The 12,921-nt window shown below is 35.5% G+C and overlaps 1 protein-coding gene across 1 annotated transcript; it reads left to right on the top strand.

Annotated features, from left to right (window-relative positions):
* The first annotated feature begins 2,395 nt into the window (after positions 1-2,395).
* Positions 2,396-3,364, top strand: LOC116599941 (olfactory receptor 5M11). Its single transcript, XM_032359876.1, has one exon. The coding sequence runs from the start codon at positions 2,396-2,398 to the stop codon at positions 3,362-3,364; it is 969 nt and encodes a 322-aa protein (XP_032215767.1).
* The last annotated feature ends 9,557 nt before the right edge of the window (positions 3,365-12,921 follow it).

The following is a 12,921-nucleotide window of genomic DNA, read 5'->3' as shown; positions in this document are numbered from 1 at the left end:
ACACTTCTGGAAGTGTAGCTGCAACTCTCTACTGACTTTTGTTCTGCAGTGAAGGTCATTTTTATTCTTGGTAGAAAACTTATAAGTGGAGATGAATCAGGCTTCCAAAGAAGTGAATCATTTACATTTTAGGGAACATCTAAGCTGGGACTTTTGCACTCCTCTGCATGAAACCTGTACACATACACACATCCTTAGCAGTTCCAAAGAAAGATCACATATGGTGCCTTTGTCTCCATTCTTTATTCTTCCTAGAATACCTTCTTAAAATAAGTTCACTGCTTGTGCTCATCCTCCTTCAGTTTGTTGCTAAAAAAAGTCACCGTTTCACGAGTACTTCAGTGATGTTACTATTTAAAAGTTGAACACCCTCTCCACAAAACTCCATTTGCTTTTTTTTTCTTTTTTAAAAATTTTATTTTGTTTTTTTCAGTGTTCCAAGATTCACTGTTTATGCACCACACCCAGTGCTCCATGCAATCTGTGCCTCCTTAATACCCACCACCAGGCTCACCCATTCCCCACTCTCCTCCCCTCCAAAACTCCATTTTCTTAATTTTTCTAACACTGCCATTTGCATCACCATATACTTAGTTGCATTCCTCTTTGTCTCTGTCTACTAGATGCGAATGCTAGAACGGCAGGGATTTTTGAAAGTTCTGTTCATTTTGACATCTGCAGGGTCTTATCCACATGATGTGTGGAGTATCAATAAACACTTACTTTATGAACATCTAGTTTGATGTCCACAATGACTTTAGGGGCAGGCAAAACAGATGTTCTCATTCCCATTTACAAATAAGGAAATGAAAACTCATGCTTAAGGATCGTTGGTCATTATCAGTAGCGTTTACTAGTGCATTCAACCAATGTTAAGTACTTGCCCTTCTGGATAAAGGAGATAAAGCCCAAAAAGGCACTGTCATTGGCTTTCTAAAACTTAGACTAAACTAAGTTTCAGGGACTCATTTGGAAATGAGATAAGAATCGGGCAAGTTTAAAAAAAAATTGAATATAAGAGAAGGGAGAAGGCAAACAAGAAAAGGCATTTGAAAGGAAGGAAGAGGAAATTCAACACCAGTAGTGATGTACAGGGGAGCTAAAAAAGCCATGGGGATTGTCATACTATAGACAGAAAGAAGTTGTGATTAACAACATAAATACTGACTATGCAAAACTTGTTTCTTTATTGGCCCATTATATCATTACTGTAGACTGTTTGCAAAATACTGAGTGAGCATTAATGTGACTTGATGATTCTTTGTTCATTTATTTGCCGTAAGTTTATGAGAACTCTATGACTGTGCCTTTTAAAATTGTGAATCTGGGAACATCTGCTTCATAATCTCCTGGGTAATTGTTACATATGAAGATACCCATATCCCACATAAGAGGTTCCTAAACAAACTTTCTATGACTTTTCTTGATAGAAGCTTTCTAAGAAATATCTTTGTACATTAAAATTCAAAAGCTCTTATTTCTCCTAAGGACATGCTGTCATGTCAAGTTCCGTGGGGATACGGAGATGAGTAAAACACTTATAAGTAATTCATTTTTCATACTTACTCTATTTTTTCTTTTATTTTTAAAATTCAGTACGTTAAAAGTACTTAGAAGTCAGAGTATGCAGGGCATCTGGGCGGCTCTGTTGGTGGAGCATCCAACTCTTGATTTCGGTTCATGTTATGTCTCAGTGTTGTGGGATTAAGCCTTCTATCCAGCTCTCAGCTCAGCACAGAGTCTGACAGAGATTCTTTATCTCCTTCTGCCCCTCCCCCATTCATTCCCCCACTCACACACATTCTCTCTAAATAAATAAATAAAATCAAAAAAGAAAGAAAGAAAAAGAATGAAAGAAAGAAAGAGAGAAAGAAAGAAAGAAAGAAAGAAAGAAAAAGAAATCACAGTGCAATAATGAGCTAGACTTTGTCCCTGCCCCTGAGGAAGGAGTATATGAGGAGTAGAAAGTAGACACATTATGGTGATGTAATGTGCTACAGAATGAAAGAGAAGTAGGCAGCTTGTGCTGGAAGCATAAAACATACCAAGCCTTGTAGGATAAGTAGAGTTTGAGAAGCCAAAAATACTGCAGAGAAAAAAAGGATATGTAGCTCAGTTGTATACATGGATATAGGAATAGGTATAAATATTGTTATCCTTAGGTATAGCTATAGGTATAAATGTAGGTGTCTATATAGAGAAATATAATAGTAATTCAATACAAAGACAAATGAAATAATGGATTAGTAGAAGTACAGAATCTGTTTAGGGTAGTATAATATGAATGATACATGGAGATAATGAGAAAAATCATTTCAATAGTCAGTAATATGATTTGTACCTTCCTGTCTCCTTCATTTCTATTGTTTCTAGCACAGGTCCAGACCCTGAGAAAATGTCCATCACAAATAAGAGTGTAGTAACAGAATTCATTCTCCTGGGCCTTACAGATAGCCCCGAACTCCAACCTCTCCTCTTTGTGCTGTTTCTGGGTGTGTACCTCACCACCCTCTTAGGCAACCTGGGCCTGATATTATTGATCAGGCTGGACTCTCACCTTCACACGCCCATGTACTTCTTCCTCACTAATTTGGCCTTTGTAGACTTGTGCTACACCTCAAATGCCACCCCGCAGATGTTGAGTAATTTCTTGTCAGAGAAGAAGACCATCACCTTTGCTGGCTGCTTTACACAGTGTTACATTTTCATCGCACTTCTCCTCACTGAGTTTTACATGCTGGCAGCAATGGCCTATGACCGCTATGTGGCCATATGTAACCCTTTGCACTATAGTATGAAAATGTCCAGGCGTGTTTGCATCTGCTTGGCCACATTTCCTTATGTCTACGGCTTCTCAGATGGGCTTTTGCAGGCCATCCTGACCTTCCGCTTGAGCTTCTGTAGATCCAATGTCATCAACCACTTCTACTGTGCTGACCCACCACTCATTAAGCTTTCTTGCTCCGATACTTATGTCAAAGAGCATGCCATGCTCATATCAGCTGGCTTCAACCTCTCCAACTCCCTCAGCATCATCCTGGTGTCCTACACCTTCATTATTGCTGCCATCCTCCGGATCAAATCAGCAGAGGGAAGGCACAAGGCATTCTCCACCTGTGGTTCCCACATGATGGCTGTGACCCTGTTTTATGGGACACTCTTCTGCATGTATGTAAGACCACCTACAGACAAGACTGTCGAGGAATCCAAAATCATAGCTGTCTTCTACACCTTTGTAAGTCCGCTGCTTAATCCACTGATATACAGTCTACGGAACAAAGATGTAAAGCGAGCCTTGAAGAATGTTTTCAGAAGAAATATGGTCACTAAGATGGAACTGCCTCCAGTTTCTGGTAAATCATAAGTGAACCTTTGGCTCAAATATCTTTGCATCATGATGATGTATTTTGATATTTTCTAAGAATATGTCTCAAATGTCTCAGCTAAAAGTCTCAAGTCTGGAAAAAATGAGTTTCACTTATTAATCTAGGCTCTTGTCCCTCAACATGTGCTCCACAGATCAGCAGCAACAACATCACCTTGGCGTTTATTCGAAATTTAGCACCACATTCTGCACGTCCAAATCTGGGTTTTGATTACATCATAGGTGATTTGTAAGCATATTAAATTTGAGAAGCACTGCTCTAAGAGAAAATTCCTACTTAATATGTCATAGGACTTTCCTGTGTTCTTATTGTTTACAACAATAAACAGGATAAAGATGCTCTTAGCTCAGTTCCTTGGATTTATTTTATTCCTATTACCGTCTATCTTTTGGGACTAGGAGTCTTTATGAAGCATCTTTCTGTACTTCTCTGACCTACTAAGTAAAGCTAAAACCATGAGTCACGAGAGTGATTCCTGTTTCTTGTGAATGTGCTTTTAGAAAAGGTCAGTAAAAGAATGGGAAGAGAGGAATATAGCTATTTTTTTTTTTTTCCTGCTTCAGAGTTTGTGGATCTTGTCTGTGGCCTCTGAACTATAGGGACTGACTTCTTCCTTCTGACCTGCAAGGCTGAATTTACACACTCAGGTCTAAGAAAAGAAAGAATACTTTCTGTGTCACTTGAATTTTAAAAATTGAAAATTTCTTGGCATTATCATTTATCTTCTTTTCCAGAAGATTTTTAAGTTAAGGTTTAGATTATTGATTTGAGTTTCACTTCTTTTCTCATATAAATGTTTATACAGTTTACCTAAACATGACTTTAGTTGAAAACCACTAAATTCAGTACTTTTTACATTCAGTTTGCAAAATATTCTTATTTTTCCCAATGCGGCCTTCTTTAGCCTATAGGCCATTCAGAAGACCATGCTTAATTACCATGTACTTGGAATTTCAGAAGATATTTCATTGTTATTTATTTGTAATTTAATTTTGTTGTCTGAGAGCATATGCCTTATGATTTTAATCTTGGAAATTTACTAAATCTAGTGCTTTTTTCTAGCTCTATTGAGATATAATTGACATATAACATTGTAGCGGCTTAAGGTGTACAATTTGATGATTTAATACACGTATATGTTGTGAAATGATTATCAAAAGACTATGAGTTAACAGATGAATTGTGTCATATAAGCATGATTTGTTTGTATGTAGTGGTGGTAGTGGTGGAAACATTGAAGATCTATTCTATTAGCACTTTCCAGGATACAGGACAATATTGTTAACTGTAGTCACCATGTAATACACTAGATTCCTCAGAGCTTATTCATCTTATACCTGAAGACTTGTTGCCTTTGACCAACATCTCCCCATTTCTCATGTCCCCAGCCCTGCCACCCAGCACTGTACTGTTTCTGTGAGTCTGACATTTTTAGATTCCACATAAAAGTTAGATCATATAGTCTTAGACTCTCTGACTTATTTCACTTAACCTAATATCCTCAAGGCTCATCCATGCTGACACCAATGGCAATTTCCACTTTTTAATGATGGGATAATCTTCCATTGTATATCATCTGTGTTCCTTCATCTGCAAATGGACACTTGTTTCCATGTCTTGACTACTGTGATTAATGCTGCAGTGCATGTGAGGGTGCAGACATCTCTACAAGTTCATGATTTCATTTCCTCTGGATATAGCCCCAGAAAGAGGGCTTACTGGATTGCATCATAGTTCTATTTTTGATTTTTTGAGCAAGTTCCCTACTGTTTCCATACTGACTGTACTGATTTACATTTCTATCAGCAAATGCACATGGGTTGCTTTTTCTCCATGTCTTCTCCAGAACTTGTTATCTTTCGTCTTTTTGATAATAGCCATATTAATAGCTGTAAAGTTATAGCTCACTGTGGCTTTCATTTGCATTTCTCTGAAGCACTTTTTCATTACCTGCCAGTTATTTGCATGTTTTCTTGGGAAAAATTTATTCAGATCCCTTGTCCACTTCTTAATTAGTTCTTTGTTTTTTTGTATTGAGTTGTATAAGTTCTTTATATATTTTGGACCTTAACCTCTTCTTGCATATATTTTTTGCAAATATTGTCTCCCAATCCATAGGTTGTGTTTTCATTTTGTTGATTGTTTCTTTTGCTGTGCAGAAGCTTTTAAATTCAATATGGTCTAGTTTTCCTTTTGTTGCTTGTGCTTTCGGTGTCATTTACAGAGAACCATTGCCAAGATCAATGTCAAATAACCTATTTCCTATGGCAGGTCTTAGATTTAAGTCCTTAATTCATTTCAAGTTAATCTGTGTGTGGTATAAGATAGAGACCCAATGTAATTGTTTGGCATGTGGTTATCCAGTTTTCCCATCGCCACTCACTGAAGAAACTATCCTTTCCACATTGAGTATTTTTGACTCCCTTGTCAAATATCAGTTGACCTTACATGCATGGGTTTATTTCTAGGCTCTCAATTCTGTTTCATTGGTCTATGTGTCTGTTTTTTTTTCCCCCCCGCTTTGTTTTGTTTTGTTTTATTTTATGCCAGTACCATGCTGTTTTCATTATTATAGCTTTGTAAAATAATTTGAAACTAGGAAGTGTGATACATCTGGCATTGTCCTTCCTATGTTTGTCTTGGCTATTTGAGGTCTTTTGCGGTTCCATATGAATTTTAGGACTTTTTTTTTTTTTTTTTGACTGGTATTGAACTCACAGATGGGTTTTGGGAGTATGGACATTTTAATAATTTTAACTTTCTTTGACTCCATAAACCCTTGGTATTTGTTTATTTATGTATTTTTTTTTCAATTTCTTTCATCAAAGACTTGTTTTTAATTTACAGATCTTTATGTTTTTTAAAAAATTTTATTTATTTATTTGACAGAGAGATCACAACTAGGCAGAGAGGCAGGCAGAGAGAGAGGGGGGAAGCTGGCTTCCTGCCAAGCAGAGAGCCCAATGTGGGCTCGATTCCAGGACCCTGAGATCATGACCTGAACTGAAAGCAAAGGCTTAACCCACTGAGCCACCCAGGCGCCCCAAGATCTTTATGTTTCGGTTAAGTTTGTTCCTAAGTATTTTATTTTTCTTCATGTTATTTTAAAAGGGATTTTTTTCTTTATTTCTTCCTCATATACCATTGTTATTACTATATAAAGGTGTAGCTTGGGTGCCTGGATGGCTCGGTTGTTTAAGCAACTGCCTTTGGCTCAGGTCATGATCCTGGAGTCCTGGGATCAAGTCCCACATCAGGCTCCCTGCTCAGCAGGGAGTTTGCTTCTCTCCCATACTTTCTCTCATTCTCTCTCTCTCTCTCAAAAAAATAAATAAAATCTTTAAAAAAAAAAGATGTAACTTATTTTTGCATTGTAATTTTTCATTCTGCATAAACTTACTGAATTCATTTATTCTAACAGTTGTTTGATAGTTTTTTAGGGTTTTCTGTGTATAAGATCATATCATCTGTAGAGACAATTTTACTTTTTTCTTTCTGATTTTGGATGCTTTTTTCTTGCCTAATTGTTCTAGCTTGGACTTCCAGTATTATGTTGAATAAGAGTGGCGATAGTGGTCACCTTTGTCTAATTTCTGACCATAGAGGAGAACTTTCAAGTTTTTACCATGAAGTATGATATTAGTTGTAGGCTTGTCAAATATAGCTTCTATTATATTCATGTAGGCTTTTTCTATACCCAATTTGTTTAGAGTTTTTAGGATAGGAGGTGAGTATTGTAAAATACATTTTATGCATTTATTGAGATGATCATATAATTTTAATATTTTATTCTATTAATGGATACATCTTTTCTTCACAAATAACAAATCCCTATAGACAAAGTGTACTATATAATAGATAATGGGTACAAATGAATTTGAATTTTGCTTTTAAAGTTTGATATGTGTAATTTGAACAAGGGTTTTAACTTCTTTTATCCTTAGTTTACTTTTGTTTGGTAATAATAATAAAATATTTTAGGTTTTTAAACATATTACTTTATTATTGTGTAATTTACATGCAATAAAATGTGTCCATTTTAAGCACAACTCAATGTGTTTTGACAAATGTGTATATCTCTATAACTGCAACCACAATTGATACATAGAACATTTCATCACTTACAATACATTTTTTTACCTTTGCTGACAGTTACTTTCTCACATACCTAGCTTTTGATAATCACAATGTACTTTCCTAACCTTATTTTATTTATTATTTATTAAATATTATTTATTATATAAATATTTAAATTTATATTTCATATAAATGAAATGAAACTATATACAGTATATGTGTGTATATTCTTGGACTTAGCAAAATATTTTTGAGAATCATCTAGTTGTTCTATGAATCCATAATTTGATATATTTTCTATTAATGAATAGGATTGCATTTTTAAAATTTACCTCAATGTGTTTATCCACCCATCCATTATTGGAATCTGAGTCGTTTCCTTAAGTATCAGACTTGTCTTAAGTGTTGGTCTTAACAAAGGAGTGATTTCAAGTGCAAACTAAGATTCTCCCACCAACCTGATATAAATTCACATGGAACAGAGGTGATTCAATTAAAAACCATGGCTTTCTATCTTCTTATGTAAAAACTGCTTTTTCTTTCTTCCTCAACTGATCAAGTCACCATGGATATAAAGTCATCACCTCTGAGTTACCTTGCTAGACTTTTGTAAGCAGAACTGATCCTTTTCCATACGAATGTTCCTATTCTACTTTGTAACTAAAATTTTGGGTGCATTTCTGCTATATTCAATAATAGGGCCAAAAAATTAAATTAGGCTGTGACGTTGGAATGGGTATTTAGAAGATAATAATAAGGTTAGGGATCTTCAGCAAACCACAGAGCACTTGCCCTGTAATGTAGGAAGCTTCTCCTCAGCTCTCATGTGCTTCCATGCTAGAATGCAAGCCATGCAGAGTCGGATTATACTGACCTTTAGAAGAATTTCGTGATTTTGTAATTAGTGCAAAATGTGTCAATTTAAAAATGCTATGTCAACCCAAAGGCATTGGTAGGTGAAATACGGCTCTATTTCTTCAGTAAATTCACTCAAAATTTATGTATGGAGCCCTTAGGATGTTTGAGTCCCTGTGCTGAGTGTTGTGTATAGAGTGAATATAAAATGTCAGTTTCTGATCCTCTCGGAATTCATGGCCTGGAAGGGAAGACAAATCTTGAGCCAACAGACATTCCATTTACAATTAGCACTGTAATGAATGTCATAAAGGAACTGAAGGAGGTCACATAAGTGAGAACAGTTCCTGTGGTGAGGAGGCTTAATTAGGTGGAGGAATTCCTCTCTCAGAAATTGACATTGAAGCTGCCGTCTAAAGTATGAGCAGGCATGAACCCTAGGACGTTTGGGAGAAGTGGTATTCAAAGCAGGGACACGGCTTACCAGAAATTTCTGAATTTGCAAAAAAGGTGGTTATGAGACCAGCACGGCTAGACCAGTGAATGAGGGAGAGATTGACAGAGAACATAGAGGAAGATGATATTCGGAACTTTGATTTCAATACATCATTTGCCGAATGTGCCACAACTGAAGACTTCACAGTTGGACTAAGGACTATGAGCACATGGACCGTATCATTTTATCTTTGTATCTCTTGGATGAGTGGATAATTGGACACTTGGTAAATGGTAAGAAAAGATAGACGTACTATTTTCACATTTAGCGTGTTTGTTTTCACTTGTGGGCCGATGAACAACTTGTTGTTAAATGATATGTTCACCAAGTTTTTCATGAAATATTATCTTCTAACACCAGGACTTAACATCTTGAATGAAATCTGCTGTGGCTCATTATGATATCTTATCCAAATGGTTTTACTCACTGGGTTTAATAACCTTACCGCTTTAATCTAGATATCAAAGTCCTTTCAGCAAACGTTCATTCAATAGCAACTATGTGGACAAAACGCAATTCAGACTAGGGAAAATCACAAAAACACAAAACCCGTGGATTATATTATTATTTTATGTCTTCATTAATTGTCCTTTTACCTAACTAGAATAAATGGTGATCCATAACGCAAAGACTCCATGAGAATAAGCTTCTGATCACTCAAAGCAATCAGCTCAAAATGATCACAAACTGGGGGTGCCTGGGAGGCTCAGTTGTTTAAACATCCAGCTCTTGATTTTGGCTCAGATCATGATCTCAGGGTCATGATCCCAGTATTATGAGATCCAGCCCCACCATGGGACCTGTGCTCAGCAGGGAGTCTGCTGCAGATTTTCTATCTCTCCCCCGATTTTCTTCTGCTCTTTCCCCACCATATGCTTTCTCTTTCCCTCTCTCAAAATAAATATATAAATCTTTAAAAAAATTACTACTAACTGATGCAAACACATTGTGAAAATCCCAAGACTCTAGTTAGTGTATCTACATAAATAACTATTTCCCTGGAGTTTTCTCTTTTAGTAATACTGAAATTATTTCTTCAGGGTAGGTAAAAATATTTTAGGAATAAGAGCTTCAGATTACAGTTTGGGTATAAATCACTCCCAGGAACTCATCCCTTGGACCACTAGTGTCTCTGAGTCTTTCCTGGGGTCAGGTAGGAATGACAGCTCTGACTTCTATACCTGCACTTTCTCTTCTTGTTTCAGTTTTGGATTTTAATCAGGAAGAGTTAGGTGACAACAAAAGCAACTTTAATTTCTTGGCTAGTTAGAATGAGTTGGTGTGTATTTTTTTTTTAATTATTCACTAGAAAACATAAAAGTCTCATTGGAATTATGTGTTTACACTGGTCATTTTACTTTAAAAATATTGTTCTCCCCAGTCATTCAATAATTTAACACACACTGAATAAGCATATTAGATGAAGCACCTGATAATCTCATAATTTTGAAGAATAGTATCTGTTGAATGAATACCCTCCCAAAAAACTTAAATCATTGAAAAGAGACAGATCAGGAATTGTTATACTCATTCTAGAAAAAATAAAGCTCTTATAGAACTTAATAAATCTTTTAAAAAATTATTTGAGAGAGAAACTTTTGGGGAAAATTTATATTAACTAAGAGACACATGGTTAGTAATGAGTGTAGGATATGTAACTACATAAATGCTGAGTCAGAATGTTATCAATGATGGACATTTTAGAATTTATTTAGTCAAAGTCCTGATATTGAATAAATGGGGACTGAAGTCCAAATAAGGAAACTCATTATAACAAGGTAAAAAAAAAATGTTTTCTAAATGAAGACTCAAAAGAGTTTTTACTGATAGTATTCGTTGGTATGAAGCCATCCTATGTAACATGATCCAAAATTTAGGTTTATTCATTGTAATCAGGTAATGTACCTTGCTCTTAAATTTGTGAGACTTTGGAATGGAAACTGAAGAGGAAGATGCTGGAGTTCATTATGGTGGAGGAGACAAGGAAGATGCTCCTTCTGGAAAATTAATATTCACACGAGATGATTGACGGCTCCACCAACTAACTGACTTGTTTGCCTGTTTCTTCATTTCCTACCTTAAAATATTACTATTTTTCCAGATATTCCTGAACATTTATCTATCTATATGACCCATTAAGGTTGTCTGTATGCTGGATTACTGATACTATACTTCAATAATCCTTATTTCTCTTGTCTGTGGGCCTTTCCTTGGCTTCAGTTATCTCCTAGTCTCACACTCAATCCATCTTATAAAACAACAAAATGGTGACTTTATGCACATGGAATAGTTCCTACGTATAACGGCAGCTCAACCTTACCTGCTCCTTTGGACATGTGCATTTTAACTGGACCCTGAAGAGGGCAAACTTTTCCCCAAATGAATATTTCAACATGCAGAGTGTCAGGAACCAGTGATAACTTACAGAAATGAGCTTCGCACTTTGATTTTAAATGGGAGAATAGGAAATTCTCGGAACTCCACATTTTTACCATATATTCATCATGTTTACTAATTTACCACATATGGCATAATTTTTTTGCTCAATAATCCCTACTAAATTACAAAGTAATGTTTTGTTTTCTTGCATTTTTATGTAATAAAAATACATATGCATATCAACATCCTTGTGAATCAACTTCAAGTGGGCATGGAAAAATCTGTGTAGTCTATTATCTTGTTTATCTATGAGCATTCCAATAGAGAAAAGTAAATTTACATTATTGAGGCAGTGAAACCTTATGTTGAGTTTTATTTTCATTACATTATTTTTAAATAAAGGACACAGATTTTTAAAAAATCATTGCTACTTACATTGACTTCTAATTACCCAGAAGTTTCCAATTGGACGCCGATGTCGTAAGGAGACACTTGTTTAGGAGGTTGTCTGGTTCCCTTCTTCACTGAAATTTAATTATTTTTCTGGGTGATATTTCTCATACAGACAGCAAAATATGCAAGAGAGATCTCTCCAATAATTCAGTATGAATTACTTGGCACTCTCCGTTGAAATAGGAGTTAAAAAAATCAGAGTCGTGGAGGATAAATTTTGCTACTTCTTGAATAATTATCAAATAAATGAACCATCTTTCCAACTACAGGGCATGCTGGGTCTGTAAACTTAAAGAGGAAGCTATATAAGGCAGTTCCCACTATCTACAAAATTTTGTTTATAGAAATAGAAATAACATTCAGTTGAATTTCTAGCAAGTCTCCCAAAATCATTCAGGGACTTATTTCTAGTGGAAAAAGGCTTTAGTTCTAAAGCAGCAAATTTGAATTTACCATTGAAGTCTACCAAAGAGATTTAAATTTGCCAACAGTATTTGTCAAATACATATTTCAGATCTCAAATGTCTTCTTTTTTTTGAGATATTGAGAATCATGTTCTCAGATACTTTTGGTCTTTATAAAATTTGAATCAGGCAAGAAACTCAGATTGATTTTGGAAATTAGAGTCATGGATGGCAAGATAGGGTTATAAAAAGACGGGAAGAGCTACTAGGGAGGCATGATTTTAAAAGAACATGTAGTAGTTTCAACACAAAAAAGTTAAAATATGTATAAATTATATAAGAGTACTTAAAATATTGGAACATATTTTTATCCACATATATGTAAATTATTATATACCTTATCCCAAACACTTAATAAGCAACCACTATTATTTGTTTGATATGATATAATGTGCAAATAGATGCTCGTGCTTAGGGTCCTGCTGTAGAGAATATGCATTAGGCAGTAGAAAAGTCCTGTGCTCACCTGCGATTTATAGACAGAGCTCTGTTGTCACATTGCATTCTATAGCCCTGGGAGCGCTTAGATGTTTTTCTGCTTGTTTCTATTCCTTCCCTTTTATAGAGTTCCTCTTCCATGCTCAGTAGTCTTTCAAACAGTTTTTTCTTTTTTCTTTTCTTTTCTTTTTTTTTTTTTTTTTGAGACCATGAGTCAATGATAAATTCAAAAGTGCTTTAATAGTGTACCAGGGGCACTACTGAAGGAAGGTGTTTTCCAAATAGTGCAAAATAGGTCTTACATCCCTGTATTTTGTTTTGCTCCTGAGGTGCAAGGATTCTAGCAATCTCTGGTACTCAGTGTGGAATTAGG

Source organism: Mustela erminea, chromosome 9 (genome assembly GCF_009829155.1).
Source record: "Mustela erminea isolate mMusErm1 chromosome 9, mMusErm1.Pri, whole genome shotgun sequence".
NCBI lineage: Eukaryota > Metazoa > Chordata > Mammalia > Carnivora > Mustelidae > Mustela > Mustela erminea.
The sequence above is the reverse complement of the archived record's forward strand: the minus strand, read 5'-3'. Positions and strand labels throughout refer to the sequence as shown.